We start from the raw sequence: 22,118 nt of genomic DNA, 5'->3' as shown, positions 1-22,118 counted from the left end.
GATAGTGAATCTTTCTCAGAACCCCCGATGATTCCTTCACATTCTTCACAATAATTATAGTGCAGAACTAAACATTTCTTGTCCAGCTAATTAGACCATCATGTTGATGAAACTCAGGTCATGGGTTTGATTTCTACGGGGCTTCACTTCTCTTGGATTTCTTATTGCTCTTGCCAGTTATCTGTCAAAAGGGTACCATTTGTTGGTCACTAAGGAAACTGGGTGAAATCATTTGGGTTAGATCAATGGAAATCTATTCCATTATTAGTTAAATAACTCTGAGTGCATTTCCTACTGATGGTGGACTATTTCACATGGAGATCTAAAGTAAAACATATCCATTCATCTTTTAATGTAATCACATGATTACCTTATAAAGTTGTGGTGATAAAAATATCATGTAAAACAAAAGGTGCTACTGAAATAGCAACTTTATCCTAGAATAAAGATATGAAGTTTTATATTCCCTATGCCTGTTTGGATAAATGACGGCATCTTCTTTTTTAAGTAACAATCCTACATTGATGAAGCATGTTAAGCACCCTGCTGAAACACCACAAGCCCTAAGGTTTTTTTTTTTTCTGATATATTTGCACACATCAGATTATGTTCAGTTATTTATAAAACTGGTGAGTATGTTCTCTATCCAACACTAGCCACTAATAAACTCCAGGGCAGCAATTTCACTGAGGGTCAAATCTTTAAGAATAGCATTCACAGTTCTGCTAATGATATCAATAACTACTCTTCAATACTTTCCCAAAACTTTGCTATAGAAGTTGCAAATTGCACATTGATCTGTTCCTTACTAATTGTACTATTCTGGGTAAATCTCTAATATACCCTGAGTATGGGTCATTTTCATCTATAAAATGAGGTGGCAGAACACTAAATGATATTGAAGGACTTCCCAGTCCTGGGCACTTAGGCCCCTAGCCTTGGATCTGTGTCTAATAGTATAACATTTTCTTCATTGTTTTGGGAACGGATACAGAATTGTAGAATTGGTGGCCATATGTGTCCTGTTCATTTTCTCTCCATCACCAAGAGAATATGCATTTGTCCCAAAGTGAATAAATAGAACTTTCTTCCTTACTTTTTCTATGTTCTTCTCTTTTTCCACAACACACCATAAAAGTACCTAATTCTTCTGGAAAAGAAACAATCACATTTTGCCTAAGAATATCACTTCATCTTCAGTGTCAATAGAGAGTTAGATAAAGAGAATAGGGCAATTCATACTTCGAAACAAGGTGTTCCCACTTCGGATTTCATTTGCACCTGAACAAATTGTCCATGATTTGCATCCAACACAAATAAAACAGTCCTTCAGTAAAGTAGATTGGGGAATTGTGCTGAAGTCAGAGGAAGCCAGTGTACAAGTTTTTATTTTGTTGTTTCTCACTAGCTGGCTGCATTCATTGTTCTAATATTGGTTTCAATATTAATTTATTAATCTAAAATGCTACTATGGCCATAAGATCACATAATAAATATTTCAAAGATTTGGTTTCAATAACATCTATAGAAAACAAATATTTGAATAATAGTTTAAATATTATAATAGTCACTTATGAATACTGTTAAAATGCAAGCACTAAAAATCCTAGCTTTTATAGGTTTCTGAAAATCCTCCCAACTGAAAACCACCAAACTTTCCCAATTAGCCATGTAGAAAACTTTTTTATAAACTGCCACTTTGGTTTTTGAACAATATTTCAAAATTTAAGAGAACAAATGATTCTTGGCATGTGAGTAGATGTATACATTTGTCAAGGTTCAAATGTGGTTTAGGTAATTTTTATATTATCTTTCTGCAAATATGTGTGGATGGATATGTGTTCACTTGCAGTGTGCATGCATAAGAGAAAGGGAGAGGACGTGGTAGTTTTTCTAGTTTGCTTTTATAGAACAGTTTATACATTTGTGTACTTGGTTTCTCTTGAGCTCACTGTTTACAAAATGCCAAATAATCCATGGGATTTCTATTTTTATTTAATTGACTTTTTTTTTTTTTTAATGAATTGGTCAGCTAATCCTACATTGCAAAGAATTCTTTGTATGGACCTGTTCCACAAAGGCAACAGAGAGGTTGTTTTGGTGTGATGTAGGCACAGTCATGTGATTGTTATCTACATATATTTGTATTTCTGTTATTTTACAAGTTTATTTGTTATTACAATTATAGTATTTCCCTCGATGATAATAACAAAAAATCTTGAAAATAAAACAAAACAATAAATGGAACAAGTAGTGATTGGCTGACACCCCACGGCCAAGTGCAGGCTCCACCAGGTTTCAGAGTAGCAAGGTCATCACAGTATGGTACAAATAGAGCATCATTTTAGAGTGGAATTCAGCCAAACACCGTAATGTATGGATGTGGATGAATCTGAAAGAAGGAAAATAAAATTTATGCAGGTAGAATATGTTGAAAACATGCTTTTCCTAATACTCTGGCTGAGATATCATCAGGCTAAAATTTTTTTCATTTGCAAATTATGTGTTTATAAATAATAAATGGATGCAAAGAAAAGTTAACTGTTAGACAGATACTATTTGAAAGCTTTAACAAGTTTTTGTGTTTGTATACAGCCCTAGAGTTCAATACAAACATCACTAAATTCCTGAAAATAAACCTTGACTTTGCTTTTAATACATTAATTCACCAGAAGTGATAATTACGATTAGTTCTAGTGGTTTCAGCTCAGTTCTTCTTGGAATGAGTCTTCTCCAACAACACGTGCTAAATAAAGCATCACGTAATGTAGTACAACACAGAATCTTTAAAAAGCTTTAAAAAAAAATAGCTTCCCACAAAAATATATGGGGAAGTTTAGCTTATTTAATAAAGATTGGAGTCAATAAAAAAGGAATCACTCTTTATATAGTTCAAGATCAGTTTTACCCAGCTTAAAGACAAACACAGTAAACTCACAAGTTATAAAAATATATACAATTACTAAGCTGTATTTCATAAATAAACAAAATATTACTTCATCCTCAAGATTTCTAAATCCCAATGCAGGGAGCAAAGTCAATGCTTTTAGAGAGGAATTGAATTTGGAATAGAGATTTCACAATTTGTCAATTTAATAATTCATAGGCTACTAGGACCTATGTTTAGCATTTAACTTCCTAGAATTAACTGAAACCTATCCAAGTAGCTTCTAGTGTACTATGAAGCTCAATAAAATATACATTGTATGAATTTTTAAAAAAAAATTGCTAGAAAAATCATATAGGTGAAACTTAACTTGCTGTTCACTAAGTTTACTTACCAGACTGATATAAAGTTAGAAAAAAAAAAAGTTTATATGAGTTGAGGTACCAAAACATATAAGTAACAAACATGTGCATTTGCTCTATCACAACTGAAGAGAGATCAAAGATTAACCAAACCATTCCAATTCAATGTCAAAGTCAAGACTGGCTAATTAATTTGAGATTGTATTTTTCCCCAACTAAGATAGCTCCTGTTATTCTACAATATAACAATTGACCAAAAGCCTCATTATTTAATTAATAATATAATACCTAAAAAAGAAAAATTATATTTTTTTGATAAGAAGGTAGGTAATTCTCAGAATTTAAAGATTTTTTTTTCTGTAAAATTAAACAGTACATTCTGCAGAGCTCTCTATGTAGGTAAGAAAAGTCTAAATATCAAAAGACATACATTTATATTAACAAATAACACAAACTTATAGAATGTTCTAAGAATTTATTTTCAACAGGTTGTATGTTGTGGTGGTAAGAATCCTGCAATGAGAGTTAGTAGGTTCTGTCACCGAGTTATTTGACCTTGAGCATATCACAGTTGCTGTAGTTCTTAGCTGCCTCATCTATAAAGGGTGGGGATTGATTGTACAAGATGACCTCCAACTTTTCTTCTAGTAATAAAATACTCATGTTTTTAGGTACAAAAATTAGATGACTATTTTGTCCTTTGGATTTATTAACTGTGCAATGACAAGTCGGTCTGTTTGCAGCATTTTGATATATAAAAAATTTCATCTAAGAGTATTTGGAAGTTTTTCTTCCAGAGTGATTTATCTATTTTTGTACATATATGCATGCATATAAACATATGTACATGCATGTAACTGATTTATCTGTTAATGAAAATTGTCCTAGGATGTCCCATGATGATGAAGAAATGTGCTGTTTTCTAGCAGTTGCAGAGTTTAATAAACATATAAATCCTACTTTATTTCCAAAGTATCATCCAAACTCTTCTGCCTGCCATATAAATTAAACATGCATGAAAAGGTATTTTCAGATATTTTAGCCAAATTGCATCAGCTCATTACAGATGAAATCCATATGTGACCTTTTTATATCCTTAGATACTTACAGGTCATTTTATTAAATAGATAGGATTTGATTGGCAATAGCCTCGATTTTATTGGTATCTGTTTTTGGCACATTATCTCATATCAAATGTTGGAAAAAAAATCTAACCCTATTTCAATTATGTTTTTAATTGGGTTAATAGAATAACCAACAAGAAACATGTTGGAGAATTCACATTTTTCCAAAGTTAAACTGCAGAATTGGGGTGACCCCTATACTTAAACATGAATGCTGCAGTCAAACTCAAATTATGTCATAGGGACAAATGAATACAGTTAGTATCAGAGACTGTTTACATAAAGCTAGGTAGCATAGCAGCAAATGATCCATTTGCTTCCATGATTTCAGTTATCACTTAATAGGTTTCAACTCTTTTGTATTTACTGTGCCACACAGAGTATATTGAGTATCCTCTGATTAAGTGACAAGCACATTATAAAGACATAATTCAATAGTCAATTATTCAAAGTAAAACTGCCACTAGACTCGATCTAAGTTTTTTATTGTGGGTATTTCATCCTCAGTTTACCACTTGATTCTAAAAATCAGTATTTAACCCAATGTAGCTTCCATATTCTTACTCAAATACTAGAGGACTAGGAACCCCATCAGTACACTGTATGATATAAGTCATTTCCCAAATGTCATGGGGAAATGCAAACAGAATGAAAGGAAAACACATAGAAACAAATAAAGGTCATGTAAATATTAATTAGACCTATGTATTTCTATTGAAACTTAAGCACAGTGACTCTCTTCTTAAGGGAAACCTAAAATAATAGAATGGTGTTATTGTTTTGCAGATTTAAAGGATTAAAGATAGTTTATTTAAAGTTCTGGTCCAAAAGTAAAACATGATCACCACCGTCTAGGCCCCAGTTCTACAAAGCACACAGTGTGTGAAGTGGAAAGGTAAATACTCATTTGGATAATGCAGTAAAATCCTGCATGACCCTCAATTATCTGTGTAATTTAGATTAAGGGCAGGGACATTTACCTGAATTACCCAGATAATGGTATTGTGAAGACCTGGACTAAATAGCCAGTTTTTCTAAGGAGTCAATTTCTGAAGTGACTCACAGACCCTCTCCACTCCACATATCAGTGTGAAACTAGATCCCTGCCAGGAAAAAAAAAAAAACAAAAACAAAAACAAAAAAACTGTAGAAGTTGTTTGACTTTCTCAGCATCTGTAAAAAAAAGAAAAAGTGGAATACTCTATATAGCCCCACCACATAGCTAACCCACCTAACAATGTAACTACAAGTAAAAATTTAGTCACTATTTTTCAGGATTTCAAGGTGTTAATGCAAGTTTCTTTTGCAGATACCTGAAGACAAGAAAGTATCAAGAGAAAGCAAATTCTGTTAATGCAACTAATCGATGCATAAAGTTATTTACTAAAGCCACAGAGAGTAAAGGTCACAGGTTAGATGAAATTCTAGAATATGGATTAGCCCACACCAAAATTAATTGAGATGTCTAAGTTTTAACCTGCATTCTCAATGAATGACAGAAACAGAAGAAAGTTATGTTTTTCTTTCTATGATTTCAATCAAAGAAAGTATATTTCAGTAGTTCTGAAAAAAACAGCACGAGGGTCTTAGTTTAGAGGTATAAAATTCAACCCAGGAAACTGAAAAAAAAAAAATTTCTTGAGTATCTATTATATGAAAGGCACTATTTTAGATGCTGAGGAGGCTACAAAGATGAAAATTATCTAGATGAAGTTCAAATCAGAATCAAGACCAAAAAAGAAAAAAAAAAAAAAAGCGTGTCCATTCTGAGGGATGTCTACACCAGATGCTGTCTTGTAAATATCTCATCACTATCATCAATATCATAAATATGAGGTATCGGTTACTAATGAACATGATGAGGATTGATATCTCCTCCATTCATGATCCTTGAGGGTGTCTATTGACCTGGTTTTTAAAGCTTTGCATATCTTTTAAATCTTTTATGATATAGGAGTTTTCTTCAGATCCTTTTGACAACCTGCACGATACTTTTCATTGGCATCATGGTTTTTCCTGTTTGATATATGTGCCCAGTGAAGATACTACCACCAACTTTATTTTATTTATAAGTGTATCAATTTGCCTTTTAAACAGGATGCCAAAAGTCCTGATCTCAGCTGCTTTAAAATATGCAAGTGTAGAGAAGCAAGCCCATCTGAAAAGCCAAATGCCTCTCAAGTGCAGGAACAGTTTTCATGAGATGTTTATAAATCTGGCATCACCTATCCCCTCTCCTAAGCATAAAATAACACAATTGTGAATGGAAATACAAATGCCACTTGGGAACAAAATTATCAGTACCCACAAAAGCTGCAGTGCAATAAGAATCAATCTGGGGGGGGGGATTTCTCCTTTCCATGCTGCTTGTTCACTTTTTCTGTTGTTGCTATTTTCTAGAGAAATACTCAATGTCATTAATTCACATGCATGTTTTTAATGTTGTCTTTAAACACTTCCAAGAGCATGATTCTATTTATTTTGACTGGAGTATTGCCTAGCTGCAATTCTGATCAAGTCATTAAAGCAGAATTATAAGCCAAGTCTGCTTTGCAAAATAACAAAATTAAAAAAAAAAAAACAGTTGAGACAAGCTATTTAAACAGTTGATAGAGATTATGACCACTTGCCACAAGTTTACCATTCCATTAAACTTCAAGACTGAAAGAACAAGCCAACAAATCTAAGTGTAAAAATGACACTAATTTAAAGACATTTACTTAAAAAAAAAATCAAGTAGACTTATGGTTCCATTCAAAGCTATTTCCCTGGGTTTCTTTGACTGACTTATTGCAAAGCATAATGACTTTATTTTCTTCTCCAAAGAGACCCTGCAAAGTGCTACATATACAAAATATGTTCTAGTAAGACAATGTTAATAATTTAGTGAGCAAAATACAATCGATATCTCTCTTGTATAGTACCTTTAAGGAAGTCTATAACAATACATTAGCATGTTTATTTAGTCTGGAAACCTCCCTGATCAACATCTAACACACCAAGCACTTTTAAAAGAAAGATAGAATTTATAATTAAGCTTTCAATGTGCATCTTGAGATTAATTCTTATTAAGAGGTGGTTGGTCTATTATTAGCCTAGACTGCTTACAGCACTAGAATACTAATTCTTCCAAAAGGTATAGCTACTGTATCTATGTAATAAGTGTTACTTCAAGATTATAATCTTTTAAAGTACTGCATATTATTGAGGCAATACTGGCAAAGTTCCATTACATATTTCTTGAAGTTCACATAGGTTTTGCACGGTTTCTACAATTCACCAATTAAAAAAATGTGTCAATACACTCCTCTTGTATTTTCAGTTCATTATCATGTACCCCCAAATGCTTGTAAACAGGACAACTATCACAAAAAGTGTTTGGGGTTCAGTTGGAATAACAAATGGCTTATGCAATCCAACAATACTTTTAATCTTTCAATATTGAACAGGGAGAAGGCAAATACTGGCTGCAAACTAGAAAAGTTGAATTCTTGTAGGTACTAAAGCATTTTTAAGTCATTCTGTACCATATTTGCATACTAATAAATGGCAAAGAAAGCATTTTTGTCAAAGCAGTCAGAATTTCAATGTCCTGGACTTGGCACTGCGTTTGCATGAATCAGCATCCACTTAGCCATGAAATCTTGCATAATGTGTAATTTAGTTAAAACTTTTAGAGTGTCCAGTTGCAGGGATCAGGAGAAGAAATTTTCAAGTTTTTCTAACAGGAGGTAGCTTTCTAGCCCAGACTAAGGCAAACTATCTCGGGTCAAAGGTTGCCATACCAACACACCGGAGGTGGGGGGAGTGAGGTGGGGGGTGGGGGTGGGAGGAGTTTGGTACGATCCAGATGAATTAAAAAAACAAACCCTGTCATTTGTAAAACGAGGGGCAAAATACTGCTCATTTTCACTACGCCTTTAATGATTGTCAATTTCCTTTGTAACTTTCAAAACAATCGGATACACACTGAATTAAAGTTCTATTCAATGGATATGCTGTAATGAAGCCCAAGTTCCTGTTCTGAAGCAAAGTTTGTGTGTGTGTGTGTGTTTTTTCTTTTTAAGTTCTAAAAGAGCAAGCAGCCTAACAGGAAGTGCACAGTCTCAAAGTTAGCATCCTGGAGTGTATACAAATATATACGAAGGTGTCTTTTAGACGTATCTTACCTGTTTGCTGTACTTGCTGTTGGTTTGACAGCTGTACTCAGAACAGTGATCTGATCCGATTGAAATGTTGTCCCCTGCTCCCACAAAAGTGTTAGCTGGCGGCAGATCTTGTACGGCCTGGTGTTTTTTCCCAGCAGTGGGGGACTGAGGATGAAGTTGGACAGTAGGCAGTGGAGAACTGGATTTGTAATGCCTGGCCAGGTCGGGACTCCCCGGACCTCCATTGACCGACCGGTAGCGTCCCATGCTAGGGCTGTCCGAGAGCTTTTCGTTGACACTGTCATACCTTTGTCCATTCGGTTTCGAAGCCTCTACTGTCACGATACTGCTGTAGAGAGGCTGCTTGGATTTTTTATTTTTCTTGTCCTTTTTAGGCTTTTTAGATTTGTCATGCTGCTGGGGGGTAAAAAAGTCCTCGTGATCCTTCTTGCCCGCCTCGTACCCATTTTTATTTTTGGACCTGCAGTACCTCGCCATCACTACGATCAAGATGATCAGGATCACCGTCATGATCCCGGCAACGACCCCTATCACGATGCTCAGCCTCTGTTTGCTGATCTCATAGCTAGGGTCCCCGGCGATATCTTGAGTCAGTGGGGTGTGCAGACTTCGGGTGATCTGGGAGTCCACCACGGTGGCGTTAGAGACGCTCTCATTGACAAAGACGTGCACCAGAGTCGTGGTGGACTGTGAAGGCTGCCCACTGTCATTGACCTGGACCACTAACCTATGCAAGCCGTAATGTTTCTGGGCCAGCTTCCCCACTAAGGACACGACCCCACTGGTGGCGTCGATTTCAAACAACTTGAAGGGATTTCCTCCCACGATACTATAGTTGAGGTCTGCGTTGACCCCGGTGTCGCTGTCAGTGGCCAGCACGGTGGCCACCACGGTCCTGACGTTACTCGAGGGGGGCAGTAAAGTGTAGGAGATGTTGCTGGGAAAGGTAACCGTGGGAGCGTTGTCGTTCTCGTCCATCACAAAAAGAGAGACGGTGGCGGTGGCCGATCTGGGAGGATCCCCTCCGTCCACAGCCTTCACTTTGAAGGTGTAAGTGGTCTGATGCTCCCGGTCGAAAGCCGTGGTGGAGTAAATGGTCCCCGTGTCGTTTTCAATGGAAAAAATGTTACTGTCCTCCTCTATGTACAAGCTCATCTCCGCGTTTCGCCCTTTGTCAGCGTCCATGACGGTGACCATCCCCACCGGGCTGTTGGGCTGCAGGTTTTCTTTTACATAAAAGGTAAAAACATCCTGCATGAACTTGGGGTCGTTGTCGTTCTTGTCGGCCACCTGCACTATCACGGTGGTGCTGCCCTGCAGGACCGGGATGCCTTTGTCTCGGGCCGTCACTTTAAACTCGTACCTGTCGGTCTGCTCCCGGTCCAGCACGGTGTTGACCAGGATGTCCCCGGAGTCGGGATCGATGGCGAAGATCCCCAGCACCGAGGGCTCCAGGGAGTAGGCGATCTCCGCGTTCTTGCCGCTGTCGGCGTCCGTGGCCACCACCGTGGCCACCCTCTCCCCGGGAACGTTGTTCTCGGGGAAATAGACCTCGACCACCGACTGGTCGAATACCGGGGGGTTGTCGTTGGTGTCTCCGACCTTGACCACTAGGGAGTTGTTGCTGGAGAGGCTGGGGCTGCCCGAGTCCACGGCCACGATGACCACGTTGTACTCCCGGGTGCTCTCGTAGTCCAGGGGGGCCGAGGTGTGCAGGAAGTACTTTTTCTTGTTCTGGTCCCCCTCCGTGTCGCTGGCCGGCTTCAGCTGGAAGGGCACGTCCCCCACCACGGTGCAGGTGACCACGCCGTTCTCGCCCTGGTCTCGGTCGGACACCTGCACCAGGGCGATGGGGGTGTCGACCAGCACGTCTTCGGCCACGTTGGCCACCCCGTCCTTGAGCGGGATGCGCCCGATCTTGCGGATCTCGATGGACGGCACGTTGTCGTTCTCGTCTTTGATGTTGAGCACCACCGTGGCCTTGTCGGTCTTGGGGGGCTGCCCGCGGTCCCGGGCCATGACGCTGAAGCGCAGCTGGTTCACCTCCTCGCGGTCGATGCGGTGCAGCACGCTGAGCCAGCCCGTGGTCTCGTCCAGCCGCAGCAGCCGCCTCACGTTCTCCGTGGCCGCCCCGAACACGTACTCGATCTGCCCGTTCACCCCCACGTCCAGGTCGGCGGCGCGGAGCTGCAGGATCGGGGTGCCGGGCGTGCTGTTCTCCGCCAGGTCGGCCTCGTACACGCTCTTCTCGAAGCGGGGGCTGTTGTCGTTCACGTCGGTGATGAGCACCCGCAGGATGGCTTGGGAGGAGCGCGGCGGCTCGCCCCCGTCCCGCACCCTCAGGGTCAGCTCGTACGAGTCCCGCTGCTCCCTGTCCAGCGCCCCCTTGACGATCAGCTGCGGCTGCTTCTCCCCGTCCGGCGTGTCGGCCACCTGCAACTCGAAGACGGTGCTGCGGCCCCCGGCGCCCGGCGCGCTGCCCCCGCCGCCGCCGCCGCCGCCGCCGCCCTCGGCCGCCTCGAGCCGCCGCTTGGAGCTGCCCGGGCCGCCGCCGCCGCCGCCGCCGCCGCCCCCGCCGCCTCCCCCGGGGTAGGGGGCGCTCTCGATCGCCCCTCCGCGACGGCCCTCGCCCCCGCCGGCGCCCCCGCCGCCGCCCCCGGGCTCCTGGAGCAGCTCGTAGCGCTCGATGCCGTTGCGGCCGAAGTCGCGGTCCGTGGCGGTGGGGAGGAGGTAGAGGGTCCCCACGGGCCGGTTCTCCTCCACCGTGAGGGTGAGCACGGGCGACGGGAAGGTGGGGGTGTTGTCGTTGATGTCCAGCACGATGACCCGGCCCTCGAAGAGGTCCACCCAGCTCTGAGAGGGGCCGATCACGGACACCTCGAAGTCCAGGAAGCACTCGTTCTCGTCGAAGATCATCTGGCACTGGGGCAGCTTCTCGCGGTCGATGCGGCGCTCGCTGGTGCTCAGCTCCCCGGTCATGTTGTCGATCTTCAGGTACTCGGAGCCCGACTCCAGACTGAAAGTCACCTCTCCCGAGCCCGTCACGATGCCCAGGTCGGAAGCCACGTTCCCGATGCGGACGTCCGCGGGTCCTTCCTCCGCCAACCGGTACCTCAGGAGCTGCTTGGCGGCGGCCAGGGTGACCGAGACCGGCAGGAGGAAACAGCACAGGCACCAGCAGCACCAGCCGCGCGCCAAGCCCATAGTCCGCATTCTCAGCATCTTCTCCTGCTGCTGCTGCTACTGCTCCTTATAACAAAACACCCCTCTTTCGGCTCCCCCCCACCCCCGGTCCCCACCGCCTATCCTCCCCCTAATTCTCTCTCCTCTCCGGGAAAGAAAAAAGGCGAGAGGGAGGGGAGGGGGGGAGGCAGAACAACGTGTAGCGTCTGGTGGCTGATCAATTAGAAATCCTTTTGGCTTCTTCTTTCGAAAGTTAGCGTTTCATAATTCAGGCAATGGACGATAATCACCCGGGGAGGGCTGGCGGATCTCCCCTCCCCTCGTTTCAGTTGAAATACTTACAGTTCACGGGACAATGTGCCGTCTGCCTTCCTCTCCCCCCCAAAAAAATTCACCCCACTAGACTGGGATGGCTTTCCCTCCTTCTGCCTCCGGTCTTCTTTCGGGTTTAACTGTAATCACTTTGGCAGTCTCGTAATAAAACGAAGAGCACATACAGCGCGATTTTGCAGCCCCCCCACCCAGCCCCGACCCCTCCCGGATCGCTGCTTCTGCTACTCGAGTTTAGTCCAATTCACGCTCTCGCCGAAGCCGCTTACTACAAAAAGCATTTGCTTTTTCTCCTTGTCCACAGGAAAATGGTAATCGCTTCATTCAGAAGGGTCTGTGTCCTGCAATGAGCAAGTCTCAACTCCAAATCCCTCCGGCGATATGGGAAAAGAGAGAATTCAAAATCCCCAATCGAATCCGGGGCTGAACAGTTCCTAGTAGACCACCGCGCATTACAGCACAGTCCGCAGAAAATTCCCTCTGGTTAGAAGAAAAACAGCCAAATCCATCTTCAGAGATCGTCTAAATATTCAATTCTTTCTTCGGGGAGGTTTGATTTTTTTTTTTTTCCTTAACAACTCTGCGCAAGGTCATTAGTCACAAAGCAACCATACAAAACTGCAGAAGCCGTTTGCCCTGGATTTGCAAAGGCTGAAGAAATGCACACAGCAGTCCCCAAGTTTGTTTTTGCATCCGCAGTTTCTGTGCCTTACCTGCATTTGCTCTGCATGTGTTATAGCAATGTGGATCTGCAGCACTGTGAGCGATTCACAAATGAGATTGCAGTCTCTGCTCTCTCTCTCTGCTAGCTCTCTCTCTCTCTCTCTCTCTCTCTCTCCTCTCTCTCTCTCTCTCTCTCTCTCTCTCTCTCTCCTCCTTTTTTTTTCTTGCTCCTCCTCCCTCCTCTTCCTTTTTCCTTCTTCCCCTCTCCCACTCTTTCTCTCTCTCCTTCCTTCCTGTCCCAATGCAGGTAACTAGATATGAACTTGAGCCTCTCAGTTCAAAGGTGAGCAACAAGGCTGTGTCCAGAGACGATTATTGGCCTCTTGTTAATCTACCAGCCCTCCAACGCTATGTAACTGGATCCCCCACGTGAATTAGCACAGATTCAAAATTGCATCCGTGTTTGAGAAGAAAAGCAAAGGCGATGAGGGGGAGTAAGCTGCCAAGAAAAAAAAAAAAAATACAGAGTCCAATTGACCAAGGAGAGAGAGAGAAAAAAAAAAAAAAGTGTCGGTCCGCGGTTTCCTCTGAATTGCACCGCTATGGTAGGTGATTTCTGCAACTGTATGGTCCCCCTTTCCTGTCTTTCAGAAGTCTCGTTCCGGCGCTCTCACGGCAAAGCTGCTTGTGGCTTTAAAATGTTGAATGGCAACTGAGGAGCTCCCGCTCAGAATAAGCAGTAAACCAGCAAGTTTGCCCGAAGTGGTGGGAGCTGCTGGAACGTCGCTCTCACAGGCTCTTCCCTGACGCAGCAGCAGCAGCAGCAGCAGCAGCAGCAGCAGCAGTAGCAGCAGCGCTGCCTGAAGTACAGACACTGAGAGGGAGGGAAGGGAGGACCAGCCAACCGCTGCACTCCCAGAAAGAACAGTGTTACCCTTTGCCTCTGTCGCTGCTGCTGCTTCTAGCGCTGGAAGTGGAGTATCTGCTGCTCCCCCAACCCCAGCCAGTCCTCCTAAAGCCAAGCCATATCACCCTACAGTGAGTCTTGCTCCTGCTCTTGCCAACCCGTCATCTCCGCAGTGACTTTTCTCCCCAGCCCAGACTGGTAAATTTCCTCCTTCCACTGACAAATGTGGGGTGTGTATATGTGTGTGTGTGTATGCGCGCGCGCTCGCGCGTGTATGTGTGTGGGCGTGTGTATTTAATGAAACCTATTTCGTTGCTCCTTTCTCTTTCTCTCCTTCCCTCTCTCTTTCCCACTTCTCTCTCTCCCTCTCTGGTTTCTGAGCGAATTCTCTGGGAAGCATCGCCATTTAGGGAATCATCCTGTGGCAAGTGGATCATGACTGGTGGTCCGGAGCCCAGGCACGCGCCCACACTGCTGATCTAGTGTTCTGAGGAACCATGATAAGCTGCAGTGTGGGAGAGACCCTCAAACTCGAGGAGAGGCACGGGGAGGGGGCCTCTCTGGGGAGGGCTGACTTTCAGAGTTTCCACATATGGGGATTTGATGGGAGGGGGGAGGTTCCCAACCTTCATTTTCTTTATGTGGGTTATTTTGCATGCCTGGCGGGAGGGGGGGGGTGGCTCTCAGGGTTACACTCTGTGTGTATTTCCGAGGCATAAACACATGTTGTAAGTCAGGAAGCTGCAGCCTTTAGCAGTGGGCAAAACGTTAGCGTCACCTCTATGGATTAAAGGAAAATAAACTTGAATGGCAACTTTGTCTGCCTGCTGTCCCTGCTTCGCCTTCTCCTTGTGACTGTGGGTCGCTCAATCGCCCAGGCTCTTCGCCTAGCCCGGCTTCCCCAGCACCCAAAAGCCTGCGCACACCCCACCCCCGGCGGCACCACTCCTCCCCGCTACGTTTGGACCGGAGTGTCTGCTCCTTCTCCTTCCCATTCATTTCACTAGCGAGGAAGGAGGGGGGACTCCGAGCCGAGAATGGCAGCGAGAAAGTTGGGAGGGGGATAGTGGAGAGAGGTCAAGAAAAGGGGCTCTAGCTTAAGTGGCAGCTCCGAGGAGAGGGGCTAGAAGACAGGGAAGAAGGGAGGGGTGGGGAGGGACCTCCCGGCACCTCTCGGGGCTGTCCGGTGTTCGAGGTTTCTCGTAAAGGAAATGGAAAAGCTTCAGAAAAAGCCGTCCAGAGTGTGCACTCTGGCTTTACGAGGTGTGTGTGGTGAAGCAGAATGATTTAAACAAGAAAAACACCCATAAAGTATACGAGCAGATGTGGCGCGCTGTTGTTTGGGCGGGAGAGCGGGGATGGGCAGAGGGGGCGGGAGACGCCGATTTCCACTACTTTCCCTTTGGGGACCAGAGAGAAGCACGGAGGAGGTGGGAGGGTGTGCGCAGTGTGTGCCGGGGAGCGACACAGTATTCCCCACTCGGAGGAAGCTGGAGGACTCCGGCGGCTGCTGCTGGTGCTGCTGCTGCCGCGTCTCCCTCTCACTGGCTGCCCTGAGCAGGCTGGCGGCCGAGACTCCTCCTCCTCCTCCTCCTCCTCCTCCTCCTCCTCCTCCTCCTCCTCCCCCTCTTCTTCCTCCTCTTCCTCCTCTTCCTCCACCTCCTTCATCCCCGCCACCACCGCACACTCTGGGGTTTATATATGCAGCATCAGCGAGAAAAGCCCCGCGCGCAGACTCTCTGGCTACAGCCGCAGTCCCGAAGCCGAGGGGGCGGAGGAAGGGGGGGGACGGCGGGCTGCCGGGGGGCGAGGAGGGGAGAGGAGGCCAGGCTGGCTTCCCGAGCACCTTCTCAGCCGTTTAATGGGATTCATGCCAACCCCCCGTTCTATTTGCCAAGGAATTCGAATCTAGCAGTGTCCCCCCAACCCTCCCGCCCGGGTTCCAGGCGGGGGGAGGGCAGCGTTCTGGATTCGGTGGCTAGGAGCCAGTGCATTCCGATACCTAGAAATATGGTGCAGTGCACTCCCCTGTCTCCTCCTCCTCCTCCTCCTCCTCCTCCTTCTCCTCCTCCTCCTCCTTCAAGCTACACACACACACACACACACACACACACACACACACACACACACACACACACCACACTACTCCTCAGCGCTTTACACACAAACACATTCCTCTGTCTACTCCTTAGAGCTACACACACACATACACACACACTCCTGTACTCCTCAGCGCTTTACACACAAACACGTTTCTCTGTCTACACCTTAACACTACACATACGTTCCTCTCTACTCCTTAGAGACACACACACACACACACACACACACACACACACTCCTGTCTACTCCTTAGCGCCTGACACACACACACATACACATATCCCTTATAAAGTTCATGCAGACACACTGGCGTGGCGCTTTTAACTGCCCTTTTCTTCTCCAGACAATTAACTTTATCCGGATTGTGATGGACTCCAGACTTTTGCCTCCCAGATAGCCCTACCTTTGGAGCATTCCCTGCCCTTCCTCCCTCCCCCCTAGGAGTTGCCTTGGACAGAAGCTTGGGTTTCAGAAAGGAGGGAGGGGCGAGGTGGGGGTAGTGATATTCGGGACAGGGAGGTGTTTTCTCTTGTCCGCCACCAACGTGTCCCCCGACAGCCAGAGAATAAGGTGTCCTTCACAGTGGGCTGGTTTCTTCTTTCAGAACGGGAGATCTAATCTCTGGTTCACCCTCCCCGCTACGCTCGCCCCACCAACGCGACTGCCGCTCTGCCAAGCCAGCGTGGGAAATGGGGCCGACGTGCCCAGCATGGGGAACAGCCGGGGCCAGGCGGCGGCTGCCTCCCGGCCTCCCCCTCCTTCCCCCTTTCCTTCCCCAGCATCCCCTGCCCCGTCGCACCGCTTGAGCAGGTTGGTGTACGGACGAGCTACTCCGTGCCTTGTTCCGGAGCCAAGACATCGCTTAGGGATCTGGGGAGGGCAGCAGCCGGGCGGGCGGGATGAGGAAGCCCCCTCACTGGCCCTTTGCCAGGTTCCCATTGCCTCCCCGCCCCCGGCCCTTGGGCTAAGCCCCACCGGGAACGCTGAAGCTCCGGCATTCCCCTCACCCCCCCAAACCCGGCCCACTGAAGCTCCAGCACTCTCCCCCCTCCCCACGGGCACACAGCAGCTCCGGCACCCCACCCCCCACCGGGCACACGGCTGCTCCGGCACCCCCTGCCGCCGGTGCGGAGGCTGGATCAAGGAGAGGAGCCGCTTTCTCCACCCCCGCCCCATTTCCGCAGCGGGATTCGTGCCCCTGTCACAAGTGTCCGGCAATTTCATTAAAAGGAACCGGGGGACTTAATACCCTTCGGTAGCAGCCCTTACGCCGAGAATATGATATCCGGCTCCCTCCCACCTACAAGGCTCTCCTGTCTCAGACCCGGGGCTACATTTATCTTCTCAACCTGAGAGGAAAGGGTTCAGAAGGAAATGGGATCGAAAGTGTAACCGGCTGTAATAAATTAGAGAGCCTGCTGCTGCCGCGGCTTTGGCGGGCACAACTAAAGGCAGAAAACGAGCTCTGGGTCCCGAGCCCTACATTGATCAGTGGCCGGGTGTCATCTGCTATGTGGACTAAAATGTCACCTGTCAATAATGCCTCCTTTTATTAAAGACCCCCGCCTCCATTTTAGGGGGAAATGCCCGCTTCAGAATAAAGTTTTACTGGTGTTTTGTTTTTTTTTTTCTTTTACTCATTGATTAAAACTTGAAACCACCTTAATACGTGTATTTTCCCATATTCTCGGCTAACAATTCTTCCCCTCGGTTTCATTTTCTTCTTTAAATTCAATATAGAGATGATTGTTTTAAAAACCAGCTCCACTCCCCCCCCCCCCGCACACCCACGGCCCCCCGAATCACTCGTGACTTAACACACAGTTTGCTTCGCAGTTAAGAAATTTCGGGGACTGAACTGGAAAACAGCATACAGTGTCCGCGACGTCGTCTCATCTCCAGGAAAAGAAAGGCGTAAAGAGGGAGGGGCGGGGGGGGGGGGAGAGCGAGAGAGAAGGGAGACAGTTATTGGTCTGGAATACAAAGAAGTAGGTGCTGAAGACATGATCTCAGGTGGGCTTTCACTTATAATCGACTTTGTATTCACAATAAGACATGGAAAAGGTTAAACACGGTAAACATGATAGCCAGTTCTGGAAAGAAATATAAAGCAGGTTGACAGAAACAGAGAAACTAACTCAAGAACTCCACCAAGGGACAAACAGATGAAATGACACCGTAACATCTCCAAATCTATTGACCTTTCATCTTTTTTAAAAGGGTTCTTGCTGCTTTTCCTCACAAGCTCTTTTTATTCAGTTGTTTCCTCAACAACTCCACGTATATTTGACATCCTGAACCCCCAAAGCCACCCTTCAATACCTAAAGAAGACCAAAGGCTTTTTGGTTTAATATATTATTTTGAAGAATAAATATAAGGGAACACACAGTAGCTTTTTTTTTTTTTTTTTTTTTTTTTTTTTTTTTTTTTTTTGCTGTAGCAAGGAGAGTTCTGATCTGTAGGAGAGACTGCTGGTATCTTTTACTGCCTTGCAACCATGTTTGTAGTGTAATAAGGAGGAGTAGACTGGAGTGGCTAAATTATTCATTGCAATAACAGCCTTTTTGATGGACATTAAAACTCAGCAGTTTAAATAAGGAAACCACAGATTTCCTTTTAAGCAGGTAATAACTGCTTGCATCAGTGGTTATTTCATTGGGTCCTAGCCAAGAAACAGAACCAGTTACCTTGTTTAAATCATGAAATCATTTTCTACGTGGGTCTATGTTTGAAAAGTATCGATACAGGAAAAAGCATAAGTGCTAGAATTGTGCTAAATAGCTTGATAATAGGTTCTGGGTAAAGACAGAAAAAATATGAAGATGTATTTTTAAAAAGTATTCTTCCGATCAAATTTGAACTTGTCTCTCTAGAGCGATTTTTGAAAATGATTCCTATCCAAGGGTGACCTCATATTCTCTCTGAATTACAGATGGATGCAAAATTCTGAGTTTAAAATTCAGAGGTAGAAATGACTTCCTTTGCTTTTATTTTAGTAATCAGACTTTTTTCCCCCTCCTTTTCCTATCAGAACCATTTGAAGATACAACATCACTAAAATAATACACATATAAAGACATAATCAGAGTTATCTCATGGTTGAAAAATCACTTACTTTGTGTTCTGGTTCTGTAAAGATCATAGAGATTTAAAAATATGTCCTTTTTGTTTCTTTCTTTTAATATCTATCTATTTTATCTATCTCTATAGTTCTGTCTATATATATGTAGAGAGAGAGAGATAAAAATATATCTGTACCTGTGCATATTCTCAAATACAGGCATCCTAAGGAAGAAGGGAAAGCTTGAAGAATAAAGGTGAATTTTATGAAAAGGACTTTCAAGAGGACAGAGCAGTTATACTCTTCCTTAGAGGTAATTACTTGACAAGCTAGAAAGACTCCTGGAGCTGTTTCTTTTGCCACCTAGGTGCCCCTTCTCCCACCTCAAGCATGAACTTGAGGAATTTGGCATTTCTTTCCTGCAGAGCAAAAACATGTCAAATAGTGCTGTGGAGGATGACCTCTAAGTTAGAAAATAAATTTAAGATTAAAAAAATCTCATTATAATGATTTTCTTTTTGCAGATAGCAGCAAGAATGTCTTAAACTATTAAGTTGAAGTTTTCTTCTCCTATGAGGGAATCAATATGATTCTTATTATATAACTTTATTTTGTTAATTAGGAATTACATGTGATATAAAACTAATTCCAATGGAAGCTCTAATGACACATATTTTAAATTATGGTAAAAAATAATTTTAGGAATAAACCCAGACTAAGATAACATACAACCTTCTAGCAATAATACTTTCCCTCAATGATTGTTATCCATTTTCCATAATGGAAATCTTCAGAGAAAGAAGTTTGTATGACTTGCACTGTTAAAAACATTCTAAAAATAAAACAACAAAAATAGATTCTTCATGTAGAATCCCTTTGTTTGCTTTTTAAAATATCTTAACAACTATATTTTGGTAATAATGTCATAGATTCCTTTGTGATTTTATGGCAGTAATTTTATAATAGTTCATGGTCTGTAAGACAAAGAAGTAGATATTGAAGACATGATCTCAAGTCAGCTTTGTGTTCACAATAAGCCAAGGAAAAAATTAAATATTTTCAAAGAGTAAAATTGCATTTTATTCATTGAAAAGTACTATTCCGAGAAGAAAATCCATAGAATTCAACAAAATTTCCAAGATATCCATTACAGACCAAAAATTAGGAAGCCTTTTTTCTAGAGTCAACTCTTTTGTAATAAATATATTTCCTCTTTTTCCTTTGGAAATTGCTTTCCCCGAGTTCTTTTGTTTTATTGTACTTTTAAAGACTGTCTTATATATTTTCTGCTTTTAAGTTTTTTGTGCCCCATACTAAATACTCTTCCACTCAGGTGCCATAGGTCCCACTAATGTAAACACCTATGGCACCCAGAATAAACATCTATTTTCTGAGCTAAGTGAAAAAAGAATCATTTGTAGACTGACAGATTTTTCAGTCTTAACAAATTATGAAAATAATTTACTCAGTCTTAGGAAAATTGTGAATTGTAATAGTGTAGAGAATACCTGATCTGAATAAAGCACAGAATTTTAAAGCAAATATATGGAATACTGTTTTAAAATAAAATCCTGACCAATCTTTATTGCATTTGTAAAAACTGTTTTTGACTCAATTATATTGTGAGCTCTTTGGAGATCAGTGACTGTTTTTTGCCTCTTTTTGTATCCCCAAATTTTTAGTGCACGGGTCTGTCATATCATAGGAATTTAATAATCATTTATTTACTGATTTTTACATGCAATAAATTCCTAGATTAACCTCAGTAATGTGTATTTTCAACAAAATATTTTTGTCTTGAACATTTATATAAAGCATTTATATTTAGTTTATATTATATTAATACTTACTTATAATAATAAAGATTTGATTTTTGCTATTGATCACTATAATCTTCTATATTTTTCCTTTAACATTTAGAAGGAACTAATGGTTCGATTTCTTATTTTGTTTTGATTTTTTTGGCCACTGTTTCAAATTATACTGAACTTGCCACTATCAAATTTATTTTCCAAGAGATAAATCCCAGAGGTCAAGTAAATCACTTATTCCAGTGAGTATTTTGGAAGAAAGTATGAAAGAAACTGCTAAAGTTCTCTCTACCACTAGATAGATTTATTAAACTTAGACAATGCAATCATGATTCTGTAAATGAGACATTACATGTATTGCAGTGCACTGTTATCCTTGAGAACCTATGCATGACAGATTCATTTCCTAGTTCCATTACTGAAACTCCTAAACCACTGGTCAGCTAGATGATCACCATATTAACCAAAGGAAGTGGTCAATTCCATTTAAATCTACTCACCATCACTCTTTTTTCAGGATCTTTAGGAATTCTTATCCCTCCCCTTCTCCAAGAAATAAATTATCTTGTTCAACTTGATATCATCAGCAAATTTTCTTTCCTTTTTTTTCCCCAGCCCTAGATATTTTCACTTAATAGTCCTTCCCAATTCCATGTGAAAATTGTTTTCTGCTTTATTTTTGTAAGATTTTGACTTCTGAATTTTTCTCTCTCCCTTCCCTTCTCCAGAACAGCAAGAAGTCCATTATAGGCTTTATATATATTTATATATTTACATATATATGTAATATATGTAAATATATAAATAATTTAATAAAATAATATATAATTTTAAACCTATCTCCAGTAGTCATGTTATAAAAGAAAGATCAGAAGAGGGAAAACCACAAAGAAAGGAAAAAATTAAAAAGTCAAAATAGTATGCTTCTATTTCCTTTTAGTTTTCATAGTTCTTTTTCCTGATACGGATGGCACTTCCCATCTCAAGTCTTTTGGAAATTGTCTCAGATCACTGCAATTGCTGAGAAGAATTAAGTCTATGATAGTTGATGGCTACACAATGTTGCTTTTACTCTGTACAATGTTTCGCTTGGTTCTGCTCCTTTTACTCAGGATTTGTTCATATAAGTCTTTTCAAGTTTTTCTGAAATCTATCTATTGTTTCTTTCTTTTTTTTTTTTTTAATTAAAGCTTTTTATTTACAAAACATGTTTGTATTTACAAAACATACATGTTTGTCTATCATTTCTTATAATAAAATAGTCCTCCATTACATTCAAATAATACAGTTTGTTCAGCCATATCCCAACTGATGGGCATCCTCTCAATTTCCAATTCTCTTATCAGTTCATTTCCATCCATCATCCAAACCAATGGTATCAAATTCAAATAGAAACAGATCCCTGGAGAAGAACCTTAATTTAGAAAATCACAAATTTATTTTGCAAAATATTTGCCAGTTGCATTTTGATCTGTCTGAACCCTACTGAGGAGTTTGACACTTCTGATCTAAACTTC

At 42.7% G+C, this 22,118-nt stretch overlaps 1 protein-coding gene across 6 annotated transcripts in view; it reads right to left on the bottom strand.

Moving 5' to 3' along the window:
• The window catches only part of PCDH7 (protocadherin 7), a 464,843-nt gene extending 452,989 nt beyond the window's left edge, over positions 1 to 11,854 (bottom strand). For 5 of the 6 annotated variants that reach the window (XM_051965774.1, XM_051965775.1, XM_051965776.1 and 2 more), the window contains exon 1: positions 8,543 to 11,854. In XM_051965774.1, the coding sequence (XP_051821734.1) occupies positions 8,543 to 11,764 (3,222 nt within the window). In that variant the 5' untranslated portion in view covers positions 11,765 to 11,854. Of the gene's footprint in view, positions 1 to 1,885; positions 2,393 to 8,542 lie in introns of those variants that run through there. The other variant, XM_051965779.1, reaches the window with a different exon arrangement.
• Between the last annotated feature and the right edge of the window lie 10,264 nt (positions 11,855 to 22,118).

This window comes from Antechinus flavipes, chromosome 6, assembly GCF_016432865.1.
Source record: "Antechinus flavipes isolate AdamAnt ecotype Samford, QLD, Australia chromosome 6, AdamAnt_v2, whole genome shotgun sequence".
Classification (NCBI taxonomy): Eukaryota; Metazoa; Chordata; class Mammalia; order Dasyuromorphia; family Dasyuridae; genus Antechinus; species Antechinus flavipes.
The sequence above is the reverse complement of the archived record's forward strand: the minus strand, read 5'-3'. Positions and strand labels throughout refer to the sequence as shown.